Source organism: Octodon degus, unplaced genomic scaffold (genome assembly GCF_000260255.1).
Source record: "Octodon degus isolate 3935 unplaced genomic scaffold, OctDeg1.0 scaffold00047, whole genome shotgun sequence".
Classification (NCBI taxonomy): domain Eukaryota; kingdom Metazoa; phylum Chordata; class Mammalia; order Rodentia; family Octodontidae; genus Octodon; species Octodon degus.
Window position 1 is genome coordinate 3,664,554 of NW_004524623.1, and position 26,951 is coordinate 3,691,504.

General features: G+C 36.9%; 1 protein-coding gene and 1 pseudogene across 1 annotated transcript in view; one reads left to right on the forward strand and one right to left on the reverse strand.

The window, feature by feature from the left end:
* The window catches only part of LOC101593308, an 80,450-nt pseudogene extending 70,048 nt beyond the window's left edge, over positions 1-10,402 (reverse strand).
* Positions 10,403-10,744: 342 nt separating this feature from the next.
* Positions 10,745-26,951, forward strand: part of Cand1 (cullin associated and neddylation dissociated 1) — a 33,825-nt gene continuing 17,618 nt past the window's right edge. Inside the window, 3 exon segments of the mRNA XM_004632141.3 lie at positions 10,745-11,180; positions 21,706-21,849; positions 25,532-25,686. Of these exon segments, the coding sequence (XP_004632198.1) occupies positions 11,113-11,180; positions 21,706-21,849; positions 25,532-25,686 (367 nt within the window). The 5' untranslated portion in view covers positions 10,745-11,112.

Sequence of the window (26,951 nt, forward strand, 5' to 3'; positions counted from 1 at the left end):
GTTTGCTTGGTAACAGTTTTTTTTTTTCTATTAAAGAACACAAAAGTTATTCATTGTAAACGTTCAGTCAGAAATCATACTAAGTGGTAATCAAGGAAGACAACATTAGATTGTTAAAGTTATAAAAGTAGTACTGTTTTAATGTAAGTGTACATAGTACAAATAGTAGTACCATATAAATATCAGTAATCAAGATTGAAACCTAAAATGAGCTATGCACAAAATAATTCTAGTCTTTTGTCTTCTGAAAAGAAATACAATTCATGAATTTTGTGTTTATGAATAAAGTTTTTTTAACAAGGAAAAAAAAGAAAACAACCTGAACTCAATAGCATTGCTCTCAAATCACTATGAATGACTTTAGTCAACATAAAGCATCTTAAAATTAACAAGAAAACTTCATTGTTTGCTATAGCACTTCAGACCTTTCATTTCCATATAGAAGACTCATTGTCATTCCAAAACAGTCCTCCTCTGTCACCTTTCCACATCTTTAGAGATTTCTTCCCCCATTTTCCTTCACCACATGAATAAAATGAAACCTTTCCTATCCCCTTAGATGGTCCAGAATCAAAAATCTGCATAAACTATCCTCATATATTTAAAAGGACCCAATGAGGAAGGGCAGACATAACTTCTAAAAGCAACTTTGAAATCCAAAGTTTGTACAAGGAAGGAATTTACAAAAATCAGAGCAGAAATTAATGAGATTAAGGCAAAAAGCATGAAGAATTAGTGAATAAAGGTAGTTCTTTGAAGAATAAATAAAATAGATCTTTAGCTAATATTTCAGAAAAAAAGGAAATACCCAAATCAATACAATTAGAAATAAAAAAAAGCAAAATTACCAAAACTACTGAAATTCAAATTATTAGCAACTATTTTGAAAACATGGCTACCAATAAAATATTTAGGAGAAATGAATAGATTCCCAAATACATCAGTATTGTTAAAACTGAAACACAAAGATATAAAACTTTAAATAATCCAATAACAGGTGATGAAATTAAAGTAGGGGGGAAAAACCTACCAAGCAAGAAAAGCCCAAGACCTGAATGATTCATCATTAAATTCTACAAGAACTTCAGGGAAGATCTGATGCCAGTATTCCTCAAACTCCTTAATGAAATTGAAAGGGAAGGAGTACTCCCAATGTCATTCCTGGAAGCTATCATTATCCTAGTAAACAGAAGTAACAAATCACCGAAAAGATCATACATCATGCATTCCAGGAACAAAAAGATATTTTGCCATATACAAATCCATAAATGTCATACATCACACAAGCAGAAAAGCAATGACAAAAAAATCACACAACCTTTTTTAAAGCTGCAGAAAAGCTGTTGACAAAATCCAACATTCATTCATGATCAAAACTATGAAGAAAACAGGCCTCAAAGGGCCTTATCTCAATGTGATAAAGACTAGTTATGACAGACCTACAGCTAACAATATATTAAATAGAGAAAGCTGAAAGCTTTTCCTCTAAAATCAGGAACAAAATAAGGATATTCATTGTTAGCACTATTGTTCAATATAGCACTTAAAACAGGACAATCAGGAAAGCTAGACAAATAATGTGGACATATATAGGAATGAAAAACTATTACTTTCAGATGACACGAATCTTTACATAGAAGATCCCCCCAAAATAACTAAAATACTCCTAGAAACAACAACCAAATTCAGTAACGTAGCAGGATATGAAATCAACACACAAAAATCAACAGTGTTCCTATAGGTCAATAACTAACTCACCAGAAAAAATTAGGAACACAATACTACTCACTATAGCATCAAAAAAAATTAAAAATTGAAGAAAGACATGAACTTAGATGGTGGAATATCTCTATAAGAAGAACCATAGTACTCTGAAAAAAAAGAGCTCCTTCAGGCAAGACCAGGACATCAGAAAATGGAAAGATATCCCCTGTTCCCAGAGACTCAAAACCAATATTTAGAAGAATGGCTATACTTCCAAACCAATATATAGATCTGTTATGGTTTGTGTCTAGTTGTCCCCCCAAAGCCTCATGCAGTCATGGGGTTGCTTTTGTGATTGATTCTTGATCCAATGCTGGGATTACAGATGTGAGTGCCCTAGGGCAGATATTCCTCACTACAATGTAAGGAGAGGAGAGAGACTAGCTAGCTGCCTGTGCTGCTGCCACTCCCTTTGCTGTCTTGTTTTTTGCCCCTACCATGAATGGTTGCTCTCTGCTGTGTACCAACCTACCTTGGAGCCAGCTGAATATAGACTGAAACCTCCACTGACTGTGAGCTAAATAAAACTTTCCTTCCTTCATTTTGGGTGTCAGGTATTTGTCCCAGCAATGAGAGAAGAGGACCTGAGATGAGATCTAATGCCATCTCTGTCAAAATACCAATAGCATTCTTCATAGAATTAGAGAAAACTATCCTAAAATTCATATGGAACCAGAAAAGATCTAGAACAGCAAAAGCAATCCTGGGCAACATGAACGAAGCAGGAGGCATCACAATTCTGAACTTAAATGACAATAAAAAGCTACAGTGATAAAATCAGTATAGCACTAGCACTAACTCAGACAAATGGCTCAATGGAACAAACTACTGGAGGCAGAGATGAACTCAGTCAATTCAACCATCTGATTTTTGGCAATGGTGACAGAAATAGGCTGGAGGGAAGATAGCCTCTTTAATGAATAATCATGGCAAAAGTGGTTATACACATGCACGAGTTCGAGTTAGAATCTAGACCCATGTCTCTTACTTCACTAAACTAAAACAAAAATGAATCAAAAGCCTAAATATCAAAGAAGTAACACTTAAAATGCTGGAAGATAAAATAAGTAAAATTTGAAGACAAGGACTTTCTGAACCAAGTTGGGCAAGTGATAATGCCAAGAATCAAGAAATGGGACCATACTGAATTAAAAAGCTTCTGCATAGCAAAGGAAACAACCAACAAAGTAAAGACAACCTACCGAATGGGAAAAATATTGCTAGCTATTCCTTGGATAGAGAGCTAACATCTAGAATATATAAAGAACTAAAAAATATTAGACTTCTCAAAAGAAAAGACCCAAACAAAAATAAGCTATGCAAATGAATAAACACTACTCAGAAGAAATAAAAATGGCCAGTAAATACATGAAAAATTTAATCTCTGGCCATTAGAGATGTATAAATTAAAATAACATTGAAATCCTATCTTACTCCAAAAATGGCTATCATAAATAAATCAAATAAGAACAGATACTAGTGAGCCGAAGGGGAAAAAGCAGTGTTTCTACACTATTAATGGGAATGTAAAGTAGTACAACCATTATGGAAATCAGTATGGAAACTCCTCAAAAACTAAAACTAAAAATTCCCTTTGACCACCTAGTTCCCTTCTAGTTATCTTCCCACAAGAGTTAAAGACATCATGTTACAAAAGTAACATGATGCTATTATCAGAGGTATACATGTATACCTTAGCACAATTATAAATCTTAGAAGTGACCTATATGCCCATCAACAGATGAAAGGATAAAGAACAGGTGGTATTCATAAACAATGGTTACTACTCTGGCATAAAGAAGGATCAATTAGAATCATCTGTCGGAAAATGGATGCACCTTGTGACCATGTTAAGTGAAACAAATCAGACACACAAACTTAAATATTACATAATTTCTCTTATATGAACAATCTAGTGTATAAATAAAGAGCAAAATAAAAGGTAGGTGATAAAAAAAACCAGAGGATAGACCTTCTGCAAATGGGAAGGGGACTAGGAGACTGAAGGAGGTTGGAGGTAGGATAGAGGAAGTGGAAGTAAAAATAATTGAGCTGTATTATGTATATATACCATCTTCTTATGATGAATATAATCATATGTATTGAAAATAAGAATTTAAATAAAAGTGACTTTGTTAACATTATCCCACCAATGCTCTCAGTCTACTTGACTAGTATGGGGGAAGGGGATTCTATGAAATGTGTAATAATTATTAATTGGCACAGAATACTGAGTTTTTCTTCCCCTGCTCTCTTCAAAAACAAAAACAAGCATGAAACAAGCATTTGTCATTGTGGAGGGAATGAAAATCTCTGAAGGAACAGAAGGGCCTAGAGAGCTTAGCTGTTTGCCCAAGATGTCACTGAACATGCAGAAACAGATTTGACAGAACGTGTTTAGGAGAGGTTTATTTTTTATTTTTATTTTTTTGATTTTGGTACTGAGGAACAAACCCAGGGCTTCCAGCTTGTTAGGCAGTTGTTCTACCGCTAAGCCAAATCTCCATCTCCAACAGAACATGCTTAAAAGCAGTGATTAGAAAAATAAAAGACCAAGAAACCTTTCACTATGGTACCCTAACCACTTCAAATTATTCAGTCAAAAAAGAAGTGCCTGATTACATTCATCATGAGAAGATGGTATATGTACATAATACATATGACATAATTCTTTACATAGAAGATTCCCCCAAAAAATAACTAAAAGGCTCCTACAAATAACAACCAAATTCAGTAATGTAGCAGGATATGAAATAAACACAAAAAAATCAATTATTTTTATTTCTATTTCCTTTCCCTTGGCCTGTGTTCATTTGTGGAAGGAAAAAGAAATGCTGAGAAGTGGCAATGTTGAGAGGAGGTTGGCTTGCAGTGGCCCATGCTCTCCATACAGTGTGACAAAGATGACTTTCAGAGGGTGAGATTAAGGAGTTCTCCAAAGTAAACCGAGGTTGAGCCCTCTCAGGGTATTCCATCCAGGAATACTGCTGCTACCCAGAGGCCTATGAAGGGCTCAGACCTACTCTGTCAGAGATGTGTGCAGTAGGGTGGCCTATGAAAGATACCTAAAAATACTTGCAACTTTGGACCCCTTAGGACAGTCAGTGTTTGGGTGTCTATCAAGGAGAAAGCCTTATAAGTAAGGAGATAATTACAAGTGCATCAATTAAGCAAAGGAAATTTGCCTCCTTCCTTTTATATCTTCTCTTTTGCTATTCCCCTCAACTTTAGAGAATCAAGAAACATAAGGGAGTATCTGGATGGTCATTGGATTAAACTGGTTTTGTGCTATTATAACAATACCACAGGCTGGGTAACTTATAAATGATAGATGTCTATTTGGTTCATGGTTTCAGAGGCTGGAGAGTCTAAAAGCACAGCACTAGCACCTGGTGAGGGCCTTTGAGTTGCATCACAACATGGTGAAAGAGGAAGAATGTACATGTGAGACAGAGGATATTAAGAATCTACTCCCAAAATAACAGCTTTAATCTAATCATGAGGACATTGCCTTCATGACCTAATTATCTCTTAAAAGGTCATACAATCATATCATCATAAGGGAAACTAAATTACATCAAGGGATTTGCTGAGGACATTCAAACCATAGCAATTCATTGGACTTTTAATATCTATCAGTGTCTAGAAACTGATGAGGTCTACCCCAGATGTGATTAAGAATCAGAAAAAATACATATATTACTAATATGTTTTAAAAAAAAAACAACAGAGTCACTGTCTCAGTTACTTTTTTTGTTGCTGAGACAAAATATCCAACAAGTTAAAGAATGAAAGGTTTATTTCACTGCAGTTTGTAGAGGTTTCAGTCCATAGTTAGCTGTCTCCCAGGCTGGTGGCATGGTAGAGGGGCATGGCAGAGTAGAAATGGTCGATGGCAGGGCAGATGGAAAGTAGCAAAGAGCAAGCCTCCCTTTCCCTTTCATTCTATATAGGCCACAAACCTTTTGGTTGGTGCCACCTACACCAGGGTGGGCCTTCTGTTATCCATAGCCAGAACTATGTTAAACCAATCAGTGGATTAATTTAATTTTCACACCCTTAATTCACATTCACACACCCAAGATCTAGTCACTTGCATGAGGCTTTGAGTTGTCAACTAGATACTAGCCATAACAGTAACATTTCATGCTGGTACTTCACTAACTTCTAATTGCATGACATTTCTATTGCTCTCCCTTTATTGATATTTACCTTTTAATACTTATGTCAGTCCTACCATATTTAAACATTTTAAAGACAGCTCTAAGATCAAATTTGATTTCAAACACAAAAAAATCCACTTAAGAGTTTGTACTCATGGTGAGCCTTTTTCTCATGTATGTCTAAAATAAGAATTTTGGTATGAAATTTAGATGAATGTGAATGTTCAAGGTTAAGGAACATGTCTTCTTTACCTCTGTGTCCTCAATATCTAGAATAGCACATGCTCTAGTAGTTATCCAATATGTCTGTGAACTAAGAAAAGCTGCTAATTAATATTGGTGCCTTCCCACAGAGCTCCCTTTTTCTTGCTCTACTGAATTTCCATCTGAACCTTCTGTTCTGAACATGGACTAGAAAGAACTGCGAGGTTACATTTACCGAGACTCACTTTTGCACCTTTAACATAAACAGGCTCTTAAAGGAAAGTGTCTATCTACTTTTCAGCAACAAGCTATATTTAGTGACATACAATTCAAATTTCTAAGTGGTCAAGAATACAAAATAAATTAAATATCATTAATATCTATTAAAAATTTTTGTTAGCTATATACTTTGAAGAAGCAGAAGTACTTTAAAGATGGCATGTATTTTTAAGGAACTTACACAATAGTTGTAAGTGGCAAATAAACACTATCATTTGTTCACAAAACTAGGAGAATGGGATAAAGAGAAAGAGAAATGCATTCTACATGAAGAGAAACATCCTAACAGTAATGAGGATTGCGGGCTCTGAAACAATGCTGTTTGAATTTCAGTTCTGAACTCCTTTAATGAGTACTTAATCTGTGCTGCTTAAGATGTAAATAACACCTGTGTCATGGTTTGGGGTTTTGCAAGGGAAACAGTGCAATATAGGACACATTTTATAATATTTTATAATGAATCATTAAAAGAATCATATACGAGCAGTGCAGGAAATCAGTCTACTGAGGGCCTGGATCCCTAATACCCTGTAGGAGTCCAGATGAAAACCTAGAGCTCATCACAATGCCTCCCACAAGTCTAACTGGAGGCCTAGAGCCCACGACAATATCTCATGCAGAACCACTTCATCGACCTGTGCTGGGAAGGCACAAAGGTCAGTGGTGGAAGCTAGAAAGTCTAAACCAGCGGGATGAAGGATCTGTGCTAGCAGGCTGAGGGATCTGAATTGGAGCTAGGAAGCAATGCTCAAGGTAAGAACCAGAGCTCCCCAGCAAAGTATCTCAGCAAAAAAAAAAGTACCTCAGTTATCCTCAGCAACAATGAGGTCCTGAGCTCCGCCAGAGAGTTCCCATAGGAAAGCCAACACGACAAGCTTCTCCACGAAGCTGAGCTGTGCATTATCTTCCCCTTCCAGAGCCAGGAAGTGATGCTCAAGATGAGGGCCAGAACTCCCTGCAAATGAACCATAGCCATTCTCAGCCACAATGAAGGTCCCGAGCTCCTCCAGCAACAAGAACAGCAAAGTTCATCTGGAAAGCCAGCATAACAAGGTCCTCCTGCAGAATAGCCCAGTAGCTTTCAACAGTTCCAACAGCTTCTCCAAACAGCTTCCCTAACAAACTCTGGACAGGTTCTCCAATTCTACCTCTTATGCTGCTGGCAACAATCCTCAGATAGGCTTCCCATACCCAGCATCATGCCATTTCAATTCAGCTGTGTGACAAGTTGACCACCTCTTAACAATCTGTTTCAAAGGGCTATCGTTAGGATTAAATGAGTTACTACAGCATAAAATAAGTGAGTATCATTATTATTACTATTGTTATCATTATTACAGGCAGTCCTGTAGTTACCATGGTTAGACTTACAATTTTTCCACTGTATATTTGTGTGATCAATGTGAATTTATTAGAAACCGTGTTTTGAATTTTCATCTTGTCCCAGACTTCCAGTATGTACTACATGGCAGCTGAAGTAAGGAGTTCTTAGCCATACCATTATGAGGGTAAACAACTGATCCTCCTTGGTGAGCTATGTTGCTAAGCTGTAGTGGTCAGTTGGCTAGGTACATGAGATGCATTTTTGTCTCCTGTGCTGGTGGTGCATGGTAATCCCAGAACTTTGGAGGCTGAGGAGGTTGACTGCCATGAGTTCAAAACTAGCCTGGGCTACATAGTGAAGTTAAAGCCAGCCTGACCTACATGGTGAGACCTTGTCTCAAAACAAAACAAAAAACCAAACCAAAACAAAACATTTTTTCACCCAACTTTCTTGTTCCTTCCAATGCTTGATCTTATTTGCAAAAGTTCTAGTTTCATCATTTTTCCCCTTCAATTCTTTTTTCCATCCCCATTTCTATCCCTTCCTTTCCCTTTCCTCCATCTCTTGTTCCTCCACTTGTTTGAAAAAGATCTCCCTACTTCCTATTTACCTATCTTCTATTTTTTTAAATTTATGTATATATTTCTTGGTTATCTCGTATGAGAGACAAAAAGAAAAATAATTAGAATGTGTTATGTTAGTGTATCAATTCCGACAGTAGTTATTATTATGTACTGCAAGTATATCCTAATAAAAAGTAAAATGCATTGTCGACTTGGAAAATTTCACCTTTTTATAGGTTTACAGCATAGGCTAAAGAGCAACTGTACTACTATTACTCTATACAGACTGAATTTGGTCTTTGAAGAACTCAAAAGTGTGGAAAATTTCTATATTACAATAGTAAGAGAAAGATAGGTGAAGGAGGTCACTGAATGACAAAACATTTGGATTTTACTTTGTACTAGGGAGGTATTGAACATTTTAAATAGGTACATAGCATTATAAAAACAGTATTTTGGTCTATTTTCAACAGACTGTAGAATGAGCTGAATATTGATTGAGACAGTAAAAGACTGCAAAAGAATATCAACGATAAGATCAAACTAATTAGATGTTTTTCTGGAAATTTGTACAGTGTTTTCGAGAAATATTAATTATAAATATTGTTATTCTGTAGGCAACATACTAATCACATTTATGTGGGATATCTAATTTAATTAACACCACCCTTTTAGGTAATACTCTACTCTGATAAGCACCATTTTACTGCTAATGATACCCAGGTCTAGAAAGATTAAAATGAATTCCCTAGGACAGAGCTAGAAAATAACAGTAAATACAATTTATATTCAAGATGTCTCACTCCAAATAGTACAGTCAGAAACCAATAAATGAAAAGTTATTCACATAGAGACAAAATACGATTTGATGTTTGATTGGATACAGGCAAAAGTAAAGGATTATCAGTGAGGTTTCAAGCTTTGAAGCTGTGCAAGAATGACCTGAGTGTGGTTACATTAACTAGTATGGAAAAATTTGCTCAGCACAGAAAGAAATTGTGGCTGAAATGCTCAGTGGCAATTGTATGAAAAAATGTCCTAATGGTTGAAGGCTTGGGCAAAATGAATGAACATATGGCATTACTGAATGAGTGCCATATACATATATACGCTAATGTTATACACACACATATTTGGGTATAGTCCCTTTATACTCAGCAACATTTATAGTGTACAAATATCAGGTAGCTTTGATTGAATTTGATGTTTTAAAAGTTTTTTTTTTTTTCTTTTTTTCCTTTGGGAGGTATTTAAAACTTTGATTTTAATGGAGCAAAAAGAGACTGAATTTTCCATCTCTTCACTAGGTTTTCTTTCTGATAGATGTGCTAGGTAGCTCCAATCCCACCTACCTCAAATCTGTAACAAAATTTTAGGTGTGGACCTCTTATTGCAAAATTTATGCGAGAAATATCAAATACCAAACAGATGAAAAAACTTGGATGGTAAATAAATACTTTCTTATTCCATCTCTGATGGCTGGACTTGGATGTCTGAGTGAATGAACTAGGCAGCTGCACAGTCAAGTTTACAGAAGTTGAAAGATGATAGACTTCAACTGTTTCAAATAAAACGAGGAGGTCCCAATACGATCATTTGTGGGGGGTCATTATTTACTAAGGCCCTGCTGGCGTTAGGGAGCTTGGCTACACCATGTAAGAAAGGTGTGTCTGGCTAAAGTCGGGGGAGGAGTGCTCCATTGCCTTCAAAGGAGGCAAGGTGATAGGCCCCACCAAGTACACCAACATATCCGCAAACCGCAGCAGCCTAACTCTGGAAACACAGTATAACAGAAGTGTTTTTTTTTTTTTTAGGAAGAGGAAGAGGAAAAACTAGCAGCACACTGTGTTGAAGAAAACTGGACCCCAAAACAAACAACGCACGTCGCTTAAAAGGTTCTAGCAGTCACGCTACCTCCTCAGCCTGGAACTCCCAGCATTCTCTCCTCCCACGAGAGCCAGTGAAAAAGCTACCAGTTCCTGTAGCCAATCATATCCCGACTCAGTGAATCGCACGATGGAATTCTGGGATTTGTGGTTTTCACGTGGTAACAGCACATCATGGTGGGCTAAGGCCACGCGTCCTATTCGAAAGGAAAGCTCCATTTTATAATTGTTGGTCTGCGGATCAACTCCCTATCACCACTTCCGAGCCTAATCTTCTTTAAACACCAGAAACTTCTCTCAAAGTCGCGCAGAAGAATAAGTGTAGTTTTGAATTACAGCACGCTTGTCACACTCTTCCGCCGGCCTTTAACCGTCGCTCCGAGTATCGCGAGAACAGGCCCTGTATTCTTTGTCGGTCCTCCCGGCGGGCGGGCCACACGAAGACTGACGGGGCTCTCAGCCAACAGAGTTCCTCTTTACGCTGCGCCTCCAAGGCGTGCGTGCGGAGGCTTCGGTGAACTCTAACCTCAGCGTCCCTTGTCTGCTGCCCCCGCCCGCGGAGCGGAGGAGGCGGGTTTTGGCCTCTTGCCCTAGGGAGCGAGTGCGGAGGGAGTGGGAGCGAGACGGCCCGAGTGGAGGTGTCTGGCTTCCCGGGGAGGCCCTGCTGTGCGCCCCGCCGCCCGCCCATGCGCTCGTCTTTCCGCGAGTGGCGCCGTCGTTAGGCCGGCCCTGTAACTCTGCTTGGGCCGGGCCAGGCCCATTCTCGCCGGGGAAGGGGCATCCCGTGGCGGCGCCCAGAGTCCGCGTCGGCGTTGCGCTGCGACCCTGGAAGCGGGAGCCGCCGCCGCCACCGAGAGGAGGAGCCCCAGCAGCGGCGGCCGCGGGCAGCAGCACCCACAGCCGTAGCGGGCGGGATCGAGGCCGTCAACATGGCGAGCGCCTCGTACCACATTTCCAATTTGCTGGAAAAAATGACATCCAGCGACAAGGACTTTAGGTGAGGCCAGAATCCGATCCTCACCCCACCTCGGGGTCCCCCCTCCGCGGCCCGAAGGCTCGCGCGGGCCTCGCCCCACCCCTTCGCCTCCCGCGGGTCTCCAGCTCCGCGCCGCCGTCCCCCGGAGCCCGGCCGGACCCCGTGCTACCCCCTCCCCCCTGCTCCTCCGGGCCGTTGTCCTGCGGCCCCCAGCGCGCTGCCTCCGGCGCCTTTCATTAAGCGCCCCAGCTGCGTTCCTCGTTCCCCCGCGTCGAGACTGCACAGGGACGAACGAGCCGGTAGAGTGGAACGGGGAGCTCCCGGGGCCGGACCGGGGCGGTCAGGCCTGCGCGCTGGCCCTCCGGAGGCGCTAGGCCCCCTGCCCGCCGGGGCCCAGGCAGCTGCCCGCTGGGCGACGCGCCGGCTCCTCCCGGCCCGCGCCTGTGAATGGATCTGACCACTTTCAGGTGGAACGATTCACTCTGAGGTTCTTGCTGATTGGGTTGAATACTTGGGAGAATTTTTTGTCTTGGAGGTGGGAGGAAGGGGGAGGGGAGCCAGAAAGGAAGAAACTTGGCCCATAGTGTTTTCCCGCCAGCATTTCTTGTCATAGTTCCCTTGGCAGGTAAAATCACGCCGGATCTCGTGTATCCAAAAATCACTGCCAGGGGGATGAATTGCTAAACCTTGAATGCAGCAGACGAATCTGAAAAAGAAGGGTTGGTGAAGATGAAGATTTAGTGTGGCAGTTCAGTGCCTGGGACTGCTACTTGTGGGTCCAAATTTTTGTAACTTGGACATTAAAGTTGTTATATTTTCAGATTATTTTAGTCCCTCCTCCCATTCTGAAGTGACAGTTGTATTTCTTCCTGTCTCCTTGTCTTCACAAGCCCTCGATCAAAAGTTTATCTCATTACTATTTACGTTTTGTTTTTTAATGTTTTAGTAGTTGTAATTCGTTTACATTTTTTTTAGAACAAGTGGTACTCATTCAGAATTGTCGCTAAAGAGCTTGAGTGGGTTCTTTATATGAACAGTTATCTGAACACCTGTAGTTTATCTCCTGAGAAGAAATTTATGAAGAGAACCTTGAAAAACGTAATACCTGATTGATATGTTGGCATATTAAAATGATCAGTTTAACACCTAGGAATCGTTTAAAGGTTGTCTTTGCAACTTTTAAAAACCAGTTTGTTGAACAGATTTTAGTATTGTGATGGGGGAGGGGGTCACACGTTTGTTTTGGGTAGTGTGGTGTTTTGGAATAGTGCAGTTGTAGGGCCAGAATCCAGGTTATCAAATGTAAGGTTTTGTTTCAAGGATTAGGATGCTATATGAGTCTCTTTAGAGCTTTGCCTGCTTGAACTTTTTAAGTTTTGAATGGAACATTCGTACAACTTTCAACTTTGTATGTAAGGTGTGGTGTGATTCACTCTTGTGCTGGTTTGGCTTATCTTTTAAAAGTACTAAATTTCATTCTGATTCTGTTGTAGTCTCAAGGTAGCACTTTCACTGTAATATAGTTTGATTCAGCTAGACAGATTCAGGTGTGGTTAGTATGTTTAGGAAGACCACAGAAAGCATGTCATGTTGGCTACCTAATACGTGCTGAATAAAGAAGCTTCCTTAGATTTCTTATAAAGGAGAGTAATGTATTTTTTAATTTTATTTATTTATTTATTTATTTTTGCGGAACCGGGGATTGAACTCAGGCCCTTGCGCTTGCCAGGGAAGTGCTTATTCCACTGAGCCATCTCACCATCTCCCCGGCCCCCGAGTAATGTATAATAGTACAAAAACGTTTTGTTTTTATAGTAAACTATGTGAAAAGTAATTCTTTAAGTGATAGTGAATACTAAACTTGAAAAGGGCTGTCGGGGTTGGAATGTATCAAAACCTGGCTTGATGGATGAGTGGACTATTGATACAGTTGTTGTAATTGGTTTTGTTATAGAAGTTGTCTTCAGGAACAGTAAGTGATCTCCAGTAACTTGGCATTACAGTTAAGGTATTTATATTAAGTATGTTGTAAATTTCTTTTTATATTATGCTTAGCCATCCATTTAACACAAGTCTTTGAAACTAAAGTGCTCTGTATATTTCACCCATTTAAAGATCTTTTTTTTTTTTTTTCCTATGGTACTGGGGATTGGACCCTTGCATTTAAAATAATGAACATTTGAATTTTATGTGTTTTTAAGTATAACATTCACTAATTTTAAAAAAGAAACATTGTTCTCACTAGAAATTTAGTTATTTAAAATTTGGTTATTTAAATACCAACATTTGTGATTACACAGTGTAAAATAGTGGCAGAAGCATCGTGAGCAGTTGTACATATGGAATACCTAATATGTAAAGCACTTTTACGTTGTATCCTACTAAGGATTAAAGACAATATAGTGCTCCCAAAATGATGAAGTGTTTATTCTCATAGACTCTCAAGTGAATTTGACCTCATCACAAGATCTAATATGTATGATTATTGGTTGAGAAAGTGAAATCTTGGGCAAGCTATTTAATTTGAAATGATTTCCACTTCTGAGAGATTTGCATGTGGGTAATACAGAAAGGTAATTACAAAAGGTTGATTATAGGCCTAAATATCCGAGTTTGTATTTAGGTAACTGCATAGAACATTAATGTTGGGCTTTAGAATTTTGGAGTTCCATGCTTAATCTCTGTAGAACTTAAATTACAGGCTCAATTTCTTCATGTGTTATTTCATGCATTTTTGAAAGCGGAATATTAAGATTTAGGAAAACTAAGGTAATGTTAAGTGGCTGTTACTTGTCACTCTGTAAAGAACAGGGACATGTGTCACTAGCCTTGATTTTTGGAGAAAATTAATATTTTAAAAATTAGTGAATGTTAATTTAACACTTTAAAAGAAAAATGAAGAAACATTCTTTGGAAGAGTACCTTAGGCAGTTCTTTACATCACTTTTTTCCTCAGAAGAAATACTGCTCTGAATGTATTCACTTTCCCCCAGAAAACCTTTATAATACTATGTATTATTTACAGTTCAAGGACCTTTAGGGGTGTGTGTGTGTGTTTAAAGAGTTAAAGGTATAGAGTGATATAACCATTAGGCAAGTGATCTGTAGATAACAGTAAAGTTTTAATGTGAATGAACCCTGTAGGTATTCACTGAATGTGCAATGGGTTGAGACGAGTGTTATTTTATAGGCTTCACTGAATTACAGTATTGCAGAGAATCAAGAATGAAGAAAACACTGTTTATGTATAATTCTATTTCATTGGATTTGAAAAAAATCCTTATAAATTTGTAGCAAAAGGGACAGTAATCTGTTACAGTCAAAGAAACTGAGATTTGGAGTAGTTGATTGCCCAGGGTTGCCTATACCATAGGATTTCTGGTACCTCATGAATTCTTTAACTGTGCTCTTCTCCAGTTTTACTAGAGGACAATACAAGGCACACCTTACATTGAAATTGCCTCAGAAATTAGGCTTATAGAATATTTTGTACTGGAAGATGCTTTTAGTAATCCCTTGAGAGGGACTTCATAAAGTTCAAATGCTTGCCCTTAGTAAGTCTTGCATGTTGTATGGTTAGGACAGTGATATTAAAAAAAAGAAAGAAAAAAGAAAAAAAAAACCCTCATGGCAGTATATGCTAACAGGGAAATTCACTCCCATAGATCTTGAGTGAGGTCATGAAAATGAAAATCTAGATAGAGATCAGTATGAAAGTACACTACAGAAAACTTCACTGGCAGAGGGGGAAGAAACTTTGACAGTAGCTGGAAATTTTTTTAAGGCTAGTACTTTGTTTTACTGAACTGAATCTTCTGTCTAGTTCCTTGGCCATGTGACTTCTTTCAGTAGGTATTTCAGTTGAATTGTATTTTAGTTCCAGAGTAAGAGCAGAAAGTACATAAGAATTTTAGAAAAATCTCTTCAGGAAATGATTGAAAATCAACAAATCTCATTAGATACTACTTGATACAATCTTAAAATAATTTATTGTAGAATGGAAGCATTTTCCAACTTGATGGTGGTTGGTTATCAGGTTTATTTGTTTAGGTATTGGGTGAATCCTGGAAGGATTTTTCTCTAGGAAAACTGAAATCTTAACAAAAACCTAGCTCTGTTAAGGAATCAGACTTGTGGAGCTGAAGGGACCTTGCAGATCCTCTCATGGACCTGGAAATACAATGAATATTACAGTTTTATAATAAATAATGACATGATCTTGACCACTCTATTGGAAAAAAGAGTTTTTTAATCTGAGGAAATAGGTTTGCAGAGATTGAGAGCTGATTTCTAGGCACCTTTAAGTTCTCAGGTTAATGATAGTCATTTATTTGCTTTTATTCAATGTGTTTTTTCTTTAGATATACAGGCACTATGTAAAACTTACTGGCAGTGGTTAGGGTTCACTACTGAAAAAAAAAAGACGTCACATAGGAAACTTGTAAGATGAACAAGAATTAGTTTTATTTACATGAACAGTATTAAAACTATTCTAGTTAATTCATACCCCTGTAGGGAATAAAGGAGAAAAACTAGGTAACAATGGTATTTATGCAAGATATTTAAAAGTATTTGGTTTGTTGGGTGATACAGTTCGCTCATGCCAGCTAGCTTTCTGGTGGAATCCGCAATAAAATTGTTAGTATGAGAGGAAAAGTTATTGAAATTACTCATTGCGTACTGGAAAGCATCCATTTTGACCTTTATTTCTGCCTTTGCTGCACTTAACCAAAGATGGATAGATTGTCTTCTGAAGGACCCTTTAGTTGAGTAAAATCAGCCATCTGTGTAAGTTTCAAACTGTGACTATCTAGTTCATTACTGTGGTCACAGAACTTAACAGTTCTTTATGCTGATAGCCTCAAAATATTTGTTGAAGAAATGAATTAAGATAGCATTCCCAGGCTGGGGAGATAGCTCAGTGGTCTTAAGTGCCTGCCTAGCAAGTGCAAGGACCCAGGTTTGATCCCTAGTACCAAATACGATGTTGGCCCAGAATTCCGGGTGCGGTGGTGCACACTTGTAATCACAGCGCAGAGGAGGCTAAGAAAGGAGGAGCAGTCACTGGGAGTCCAAGCTGCATAGTGAGACCCTGTATCAAGTAAATAATTTTTTAAAAGACAGCATTACTTACAACAGGTTATACCCATTTGGAAATCTCATAGAAGCCTGAAAGTTAACACTAGCAACATTTTACTTTCCTCCTTCCCACTTTAAGCTTTGTCTTTATTAATGACTTGTTCAGTTAGGGTTCATTGGAAGTCCCCCAAGTGGAACACCTTGATGCTAACTTTCTCTGACCTTCCTTTTCTTTTTTAGTTGTCTGATGAGTATTTTTCAACCTACTGGGCCTGTTCTTGTTAAAGGCCTTTTAATCTACTGTTCATTCTAGCCACTAAAATTTTTTTTCCTAAATATCACAGCTGGTTCTTGACTTATCAACTAATTTCTAGTGACTACCAGATGAACTCCGAACATCTTGACTGTTGTGTGAGATGGACTCTGTGGATATTTTCTTTGCTTATCTATGTGATATTTAAACTCAGAATACTAGGTTTTCCTATTGAATTTAATTATATAAACATCCATGTCAAAGTTGGGCTTATTTAGTACAGGAAAGGAAAACACAGCTAAGGGGTCTCTGAATCAGATTGCTAGAAGGAACCTATTTATTTGAGTAATTTTGAGAAAGGTCTAAGAAGGCAGAGCTTTGCTTTAATTGAATAGTGTCTGAGAAGGCACTTCTGTGACTTGCCATCTCAATTTTATAGGGTTTGTAGACCTGGGTAGTAGAAACACTGTAATTGTTAAAGTAGGAGTCACTCATTTAACTGGAGAGAGAGGAATTTGATTTTTTTTTTTAAAGTTGTTGCTCAGTGACCTTCTTTGACATGGATGTTCTATGAGATCATGTCAAAGAAACTGTTCTTCATTTGTAAATGTCACATTAATTTTTAGTGACATTGAGGTTTAAGTGTTAGCCTCAGATCAGTTTCTAAATGGCAGGGATTGTTTGCTGGCTTGCTTGCTTTTATTCTTGGTTTTCATCTATGGCCAGTGGAAGATGAAATTAGGCTATACAACATTAATTCATGATGCTCATATCTTCACTCTGGCTGGGATTTTGCTCAAAGATATATCCATTTGGTATAGTTGTGATTGATTTGTACTTAATCTTTTCTCATTCTAGAGAAATAACGTGTTTGAACCATCTGGTATAACAGTGACTACACAGTAACATTCTGTAAGGAAGAAGAGACAGCTGTCTGTAACACCAGGTTTTGTGGTTTTTCTTCCTGCTTCTGTCTTCTTAGCTCATTCCTTACTTTACTTACATCTAATCCATTTGAAAAACTACTCATTTTACCTTATGATCTTAATCATTATTTGTCATAATTATTCTCTATATAGTGGGCACAAACAGTTAATTATCAAATACTGAACCTTGCTACTAGGGAAGTAATAGGGTTAGGTTCTTATGAGCCCCTGATCCCAGCATTTTCCTCAGTTTGAGTCTTAATCTTTTTTTGAGTATGCGTCTGTTTAAAGATACTTTATTTTAGGGCCGGCCAACTAGCTCAGCAGATTAAAATGCCTGCAAGCGTGCTCAGGGCTGGGGGTTCAATTCCTGGCCCTGTCATGCTGGCCCTGCACCTGGGGTGCACTGAGACAACAGTTGAGACTGGGCATGGTGGCGCACGCCTGTAATCCCAGCTCTTGGGAGGCTGTAAACAGGCAGGTCACTATGAGTTGGATTTAGTAGTGAGACCCCTGAATACCCTGTAGACTCTTCCCTAAAAATACAAAAACAAAAAAACTAACTTTATTTAATGAGAATGATTGAGTTCATTAAAATTGATCTCATTGTTAAGAGCACTATAAGCTCATGCCTGAGTGAAGCGTAGCAACCACAATTTGGTTTTTTTTTTCCCCAGAAGACATATGACAGTCTTTTTGCAGTTAGTAATGTTAGGTAACACTTCAGAACTTATGCATAGGTGTCATATTAAACACTAAAATTGCTACCAGAAAAGTACAAGTGTGAAAAATATGGCACAATATAGACTGAGAGGAGGATGCTTGTTTACAGTGTAAACTGAGGCAGAGTTCCATTCCATCTGTATATGTGTTGAGTGACTCAGCTACCACCCTGCACTTGTCTATAAATGATCAGGAGATGGGTAGTATTAATTTGAGTTTATAAATAAAATTTAACAAATAAGTGAATTTGTACAAGTAATTTGCAAATATTAAGGATCAACTGTCTAGTTAAAAAGTTTTATTGATAATGAATTCAGGCTACTGTAATTTCTCTTAGGACTTTAGCAGTAATTCTTCCAGCTGGTCTCCATTCTGTCCAGTGGATAAAGATTGATTTTCTCCAAAGTGTTGTCCACAGAAGTAGTTGGAATAGTGGTTATAAAAGACTAATTGAATTATTGGGTTAGATGATTATTCCATATAATTCCCATCTCTACCACGTTGCATAGAGTAGCTTTCCATAGCTCTTAGAATAAATCCTGATAGGACCTACAAATCTTTCATTCCTGTGCCTTTCTTCCTTGGCACCAGTTTTTCCCCTTGCCTACTAAATACCTCTGCCTACTCTTGAGATCTTAGTCTTCCTTCTAAACAGTCTCCACTTCAGTCTGTTCAGTTACCGTGCTGTATACCATTGTGTTTTCTTGATGACACATTTCTTTTAATCACAGTATTTGCCTCAATTCGTAGTTGTGTTAGGATCCTAGTCATGTATGGAATTGTAGAATTTTAGTATACTTGTTACCAGACCTATATAACTCCAAAGCATCAGGGATTTTGTCTGCTTTTGCTAGTCCTTGTTTCCACAGCAGCAGTAGGTACTTGATACATAGTAAATTCTCATTATGTATTGAATTGATGTATAAGACCTTTCCCAGCATGGCCTCAGTCTACATTTCCATCATCTTTCTTTATATTTTTGTATTTACTAGGTTTCTGTTCAGCCACACTGAACTCTGGTAGTACTTAACTTTGAGGAGCTCTGCTGCTCTTTATCCCCACAAAAGAGAATAGCCTCTCAGCCCCCTTCTGGAAATCCCTTTTGTACCTTAAAATTCAGATAGGCAGTTCTTTGATATCATTTTAATATGCTCTTGGGTATTTTTAAAAAATTTGTAAGGATACTATTTACCTGTTAGTCCCACTAGATGGGCAAGAGGAAGAGACCAGGTCGGCATGTGTATCATCTCAACCCTCAGTGCCATACTTTAAACAGTAATGTCTGTTTAAGAGCCATTTCCAGGTTCCCTTTTGATTACTATGGACAACTCGCAAACTGGTCAAACAACTTCTAAATCAGTAGGAGAAAGTATTCCCAGAACTTTCACATTTCAGAAGCATCAGTGAGAAGTAACTCATTACAATATCTATCCAGTATTTCTGATGATTAAAAATAGTATCATAGTTTTGCTAGTGGTCATTCAACTTTTATAAGGTTCATTTAATCATTAACGATTTGGGGAAATTGGTAGACTTTTTATTACAATATAAACACTCTCAGGGGTCAAAGCTTATTTATCTTTTTCTTTTTTCCATCCTTAGTTCTTTGTATGGGCTTTCTAACAATAGACAATGCATAAATAAATGGTGAATAAGGGACTAAATCTGTACTAGTAGAACCAACTCAGAACCATGAGCCAGCTTTTTATTTGGAATTACCTGTTTTTGTACTTAAGCCGATAATCATGTTGTTCTTCAGAGGTAGATAACTGGCATTGCAAAGGTCCATGGGGTATAATTATAGTTATTTAATGTATCTTATTTTGAATATTTTAAGATGTTTTCAGTTAGTGTGTTAATGTACTGTACTAATTTGTTATGTAGTTTTTCCTGCTTTAGGATATTAATGAAAGTTAATATAGCTTTGATTTTGTTCACTTTTTATTATGGGAAAAAGCTTCCAATTAGAATGCTACATTTTAAAGTATACATGTAATTTATTTTTATTGTCCCAATATGAATATAAGCTTTTTTATAGGCAATTTTGTACATGCTATTGAATTACATTCTTCCTTGTAACTTAAAAATATGACAGGGGCTGGGGAGATGGCTCAGTGGAATAAGTACTTCCTTGGCAAGCACAAGGGCCTGAGTTCAATCCCCGGTTCTGTGCCCCCCTCCCAAAAAAAAATGACAAAAGCATGTTGAATGTAATGCTAATTATTAGAATTATCTTGGAAATTAGCTCAGTAGTAGTCAGTCTTTACCACATAGTTTATTACTTATATTATGAGACTGTCTCCAAAGTTGTTCAAATGCCAGTAGATGTTAGTGAATTGTATTTTTTAATATAAATATAGGTACTTACCTTAAACATTGTGCTGTCTGTGGATTGTTTTGTGTCATTTTTTAGAATGTTTAAGTGACTAGTGTATGTTTAGTGCTTGTATATGGTACGTTACAGTATATTAATTTACAGAATATAAAACAGTACTAGTTTTTACTCAAGCTGGATCTAGTTAGATGGCAAGTAGATATTTCAATTATATTTTTTTCATGGAGGCAAGAATTATGAAGAAAGTTCATTTGGCTTTAAAGCAATCTTAGGGTTTTGCATATGATTACATCAAATGCTTACAAATTTAATTTAAAGTAATAAATTTTCTGGTAATGTATATGAGGAAAAAAACCATCACTATTTACCTTAACCTCTATTGAGGCCTTTAATTTGAATCTTGGATGATAATTGATCACTGGATTTTTGTCAGTCTTGTTAAGCCTTTCTTTGGCTTTGGTCCATAAGGAAAGAAGAATAAATGTCAGGAGGTGCAACTTCATAGAGTCACCTCTTCACCATTTTGAAAATAAACCTGTACCTTTTGACAAGAGTTGGGATAGGAAAGGAGTTTGTATTGGGAATTTCCTAGTACAATAATTTGTAATATATGACTCCTGGTCATGTATTAATTAGAATGAACAAGGAATCATTGTAGGATCTTAGTAAATTTGAAATCAAAATTAACCTGGGGAAGATAATTTTGAATAATGTTAGTTTCCAATGAGATGTAGCATATCTATATATTGAAAGAAAATATTAAGATATTTGAAATACCTATCTGAACAGTGACTTTTAAGTATGTACTGTTATCTTTTTCTTTTTTTAATTTTATGTATTTAGTACAGGGTCTAACTGTGCAGATTGGACTCCTAGTGATTCTCCTGTTTTCAGCCTCCCAAATGTTGGGATTACAGGGGTGCACTACCATGCCCAGATTCAGTCACTGTCTCAGTGCGCCCCCGGAGTGGGGCAGGCGTGGCACCTTGGGGATCAAACCTGGACCCTGTGTCTGCCTAAGCAGGTGCTTTAACCCACTGAGCTATCTGGCCGGCCCTGCAGTTATCTTTTTCCTTAGTAGTTATTTGAATTTATGAGCACTTAAAAGTACATGAAGTTTTGCAGTGTACTATGTCCTCCTAAATGAAGAGTATAACATTAGATCTGAAAAATCAGTTTTTTATTAAAACTTTAAAATGTTTGAATTAACAAATTTTAATTTTTTAATAGGTTCATGGCTACAAATGATTTGATGACAGAACTGCAGAAAGATTCTATCAAGTTGGATGATGATAGTGAAAGAAAAGTAGTGAAAATGATTTTGAAGTTGTTGGAAGATAAGAATGGTGAGGTACAGAATTTAGCTGTCAAATGGTGAGTTGTATTTATCTTGTTCCCCCCATTCCCAATTAAAAAAATTAATAGGTAATTATCGTAGATACTGTACTGTCTTTCTGAAGTTTTTGTTTTGTTTCAGTTTTAGAATTTTTAGGTGACTAGTGAATGTTTAGTTTTTGCATATGTTGCATACAATGTATTAACTTACAGAATATAAAATAATGTGCTCTTTACAGTATTTCTTTGAACTCTTAGGAAGCATCTATAGAGAACTCCAGAAACTATGATTCTCTCACTTGCTTTAAAGCATAGCTTGAGGGTGAAACTTAAAAATCAGATATTTAAGGACAGAAAAACTAGCGATAGAGTCCTTGAGAAAGAATAGCAGCAATTAAAACATGGATGATATGGTGATTACAGAGGACTTGCCTTAAAATTACGGAAATTCTTGTTGTCTTTGGTAGTACAGTAAAGCTAGGAGCTTTTCACATTTGGGCGAGAGAAATCAAAGTTTTAGTAAATTCTCTTGTTTAATTTATGAGGACCAAATTTAAAAGTCCTGTCTAATAGTGAATTAATAGTAAATGTCTAACATTTAATCTCATTCTTAACCAATGGAATTAATGTCATTTTGTGTATCACATTAAGTATATTTAGTGTCAATTTAAATATGCATGTTCCCATTACTCCTTTTTTTGGATTCTTACAAAGGTTTCAATTTTTTTTCAAAATTTGAAAACGAATTGGTTATAGGTTTTCATATCTGCTTGTAAAGACAAAGTAAAAGTAAGATATCTTTGGTCAGCAGAATTTATAAACATGCAGAACAAATTTCTATAACTCAGGACACTTACACATAGATAGCTCAGCAGCCTAAGTACCTGCCTGGCAAGCATAAGGTCCTGAATTCAATCCCTGGTACCAAAATATATAGATATGTAAATACAAATATGTATGTGTGTGTGTGTTCTAATATAAATAAACCAATTTAACTTTAATGTTTTGGCTTATAATTGTATTTGGCATGTACTTAATAAAATTATTAGCTTTATTCAAAAAATTGGAAAACTTTTTTAATAATTTGCCACAAAATGTAAAAGAAATCTTTTGTAGGTGTATTTGAAACCGTAAGGAACATAAAATTCTAGTACAGATATTTCTACTAGTGTTCCCATAGAATTAAGTCTGAAAACGTTCCAAATTTTTATTTAAAACAATTATGGAAAATAAAATGAACTATAGATGACACTAAAAAGGGGAAACTAAAGATTAGCTCCAATAAAATTGTTTCCCAAACTGTATGTATTATTTTCCTGAAATAATACCAATGTTTTATTTTTTTAGGGAAGGGTCTACAAGGTGTTTAGGGTCTCACAACTAGATCAAACTTGTAGTAATCCGCCTGTTTAGAGCCTCTCAAGTGCTGGGATTATAGGCACACACCACCATGCCCAATCTCAATTGCCATCTCAGCGTGCCCTGGGGGCAGGGCCCTCACTGTGTGTGGGGGGGTGTGTCCCAGCCTCCAGCCCCTGTGCCTGCTTGCAGGTGCTTTAGTCGGCTGAGGTATTTGCCCAGCCCCTTTTAGTAATTTGATAAGCCTAAATGTTTAATTTTGGGTTAAAATTCAGTTTAGTTTGATATAATCTGTAAGTTAAAATTTTTCTTTGTGGTTTTCTAAGTCCCAAGAAATCTTTGTTTACAAAGATTTTTATCCTAGCAGTCCTTACATAATTTTAGCTTTTAATTCTATGATCTATCTTGAATTAATTTTTGTGGAAGGTCTGAAATTGAACCCCTACCCCTTTTAATGTGGGTATCCAGTTGTCCCATCACCATTTATAGAAAAGACCTTCCTTTTTCTACTAATTTATTTTGGCATCTTCGCCAAAAAAATCAGTTAACTCTAAAAGTGTGTGTCTGTTTCTAGATTCTGTTTCGCTTCACTTGATCTACTTGTCTGTGCTGTGCTATTTTACTAGCATAGTTCAGGACTTTTCAACCTTGGCACTACCAACTTCATGAAACAGAAAATTTCTTGCTGTGGGAACTATGTATTGTGAGACATTAGCAGTTTGCCAGTACCTATCTCACCTCCCCCAATCAGGACAACCTACAATATCAGCAGACAATTGCCAGATACTTCTTGGAGAATAAAATTCAAGCCCTGGTTGAAAAATTGGATACATAGTGAATTGCATTTATGCTCTTCACTTGCATTCTCCCTTTCTCAAGAATATTTTTTAAAGGTCCCTTGTATTTCCTTATGCATTTTAGTATCAGTTCCTGTTGAAGCTATAGAAGTATTTGAAAAGTTTGTATTTTAATGAGTCTTTCAGTTGTGATCTTTAGTATCTTAGAGTAATTTTTGTTGAGTCCTTAGTGTTTTCTGCCTAAACAGTCACCAGTAAATATTCTTCTTGCAGTCTTAATTTTGATTTTCTATCTCTGCCAGACATTTGTTGGTTTTACCAGTGAAGAGCTGACTTAAGGCTTTATTTTTCTTTATGTTTTTTGCCTATTTCATTGATTTTTTTTTCTTTTATCATTGCTTTCCTTTTGACTCCCTCTCTAATTTTTTTTTAGAGATATGTATGTGCATGGGATACCATTTTTACAGTGGTTCAGTTGACTTTCAACTATTTTTAATAGCAGATAGAACTTGCCTTTTGTTTTCTTCAATCTTAAAATTTCTTTAATAAAAGTAGTTTATTCATTTCAGTGTGTGTTTCATCCATTCTAGTTTCTGGTCTTTGCAAGAACTTGCCTTTCCCACTTAAAATACTCTTTTTCTAGCCTAGAATGGTGACTTTTATTAAGAGTGTTACGTTTGTCCTGTGATGACTCATGTTGCATTTAAAAGTTTTAAGAAACTATGCAAGGTAGTGAGTCTTCTCTGTTTCATAGTTACAAGTTTACTAACTTGGTAGAAAAATTTTAAAGAAGGTAGAGCCCTTCCTCATTCGCTAGTCAGTAAACTTGAGCGCAGTGACTTCTTGATGAATAGTCGCCAGTCTTACCTGCTGCAGTGTATACTGGTGAGGACATACGGAAAGACTTCATCTTTAGGAGGTGGCTCAGCTAGTGGACATAATGGAAACCAAGGACAATATGTATAAAATAACTGCCCACAAGGTGTGTGCCCAGTGCTTGGAAGCATTGCACACCTACCACTTGTTTTGATTGTTGTAACCAGTTAACAAAAGACCTGTTGTTACATAAAGTAAGGAGACTCAAGGACATTAGAGACTACGTTTCTGAGGTGGTGTTTACATTATATAGCTAGAAAGGTCAAACCTGACAGTGATATTAGATGGAAGTTCCATTGTAGATAAACCTTGTTAGCACCAGATGCCTAAATAGCCTTTTTATTAGTCATGTTTTCTGTTTATTTGAAGGATGTGTGGAGGGAAAACTGGAAACCAACTTTAAGATGTTTATTAGTCAAGAATTTATTTTGCACTTTTTATTTGTATACTCCTTGTGATAGATACATGGTGTAGTTAAACATTGCTAGGCAGACTATTATTTTTTGTCTTTTTGAGATAAGGTCTTCAGTGTAGTTCAGGCTGGCCTTGAGCTCACTTTGTAACTCAGGCTGGTCTCAAACTCGCAACAATCCTTTGACATCAGCCTCCCAAACAAATTAATACTTTCATGTACATGTTTCTCTATTTTTTGTGTTTAGCTATTAAAAAAGTTCTTCTTTGTGTTACAGTCTTGGTCCTTTAGTGAGTAAGGTGAAAGAATACCAAGTAGAGACAATTGTAGATACCCTCTGCACTAACATGCTTTCTGATAAAGAACAACTTCGAGATATTTCAAGTATTGGCCTTAAAACAGTAATTGGAGAACTTCCTCCAGCTTCCAGTGGTAAGCAACAACATTTTTCTTTTTATATGGAGGTATTTCTCCCCAATTGGTAGTGTGTCGTCGTTCCTTCCTGCCCCCTGCCTCCCCGTTCCTGGCCAAGGAGAGAGAGGTAGCTATCCCTCTAAGGTCTTTCTAGGAATCCCTTTAAAGTTTTTTATTTTATATTTTTAAAGTTTTTAAAAAATAAAAAATCACAAGCCTTATTTTTTCTTGGAAATAAATATAACACTGAATATTAAGTATGAGTCTCACTTGATAGATTTTTATTAGAGCCAGTTTTAACATTGTACTGTGAGTACAAACTAGAGTTATGTGCCAACTTACACAATGAATGAAAAGAGAACCAAAATATTGAATTCTGATTAGCTTTCTACTTCCAGTATTAACTTTGCTTGGCATCAGAATTTACTGCATAAAATATAAAACACAGTTAAGACATAATTATGTTGATTTGAAACTATCTCATTGCTATTTGTTTCTCAGTAAAATTATGGAAAAATAAGCATTGTTTAATGTTGAACTATTTTTCTATTTTTAAAAGTTGTGTTTATTTTTATAAATGAACTATGAAATTCTCTTATTGTGATTGGAAGTATTTTGAACTCAATAAAGTTTATCTGCTGGAGATGATATATAACTGATCTAAAAAAAAAAAAAAAAAAAAACATAATTATGACCCTGGTTTTCACTAGTAGCTTTAAAGCTGAGCCTTATATAACTACTTGGTTATTTTAAAATTTTAAACTATGATTAATAATTTTTTTAGGTAATTATGTTTTAGCTTCTGACAGAAATGTCTAGGTAATAGAAGTTTTAGAATGGTCTTGACTACTAAGTGGTTGTTAAACTTAGCCACCTTCAAGTTACTATCCCATCTGTAGATGGGATGCACTTATCTCCCTATTTTAAGGAGAGATTTCGATTGGTATAAATAATTTCATCTAGTTGTGTTTTCATTTATTTACTTAACAAATATTAATATACTTGTGCAAAGTGCTGATTGTGTATTCACTTAGTCTAAGCCTCCGCTGTATGAGAGATTTTGATATCCTCCCTAGATCTGTTTTGGTGTTTTGAGAAAAGGTTTTGCTGTGCAGTTCACGCTGGCCTCAAACCCATTTTGTATCCCAGCCTGGCCTCAAATTACAGTGATCTTCCTGTTTAGCTTCCTGAGGATTAGGACTGCAGGTATAGCTACCACATCCATCCTTTCTCCCCAGTTTATAGATGGAGAAACTGAAATCTAAAGATACTAGGTTACTCCA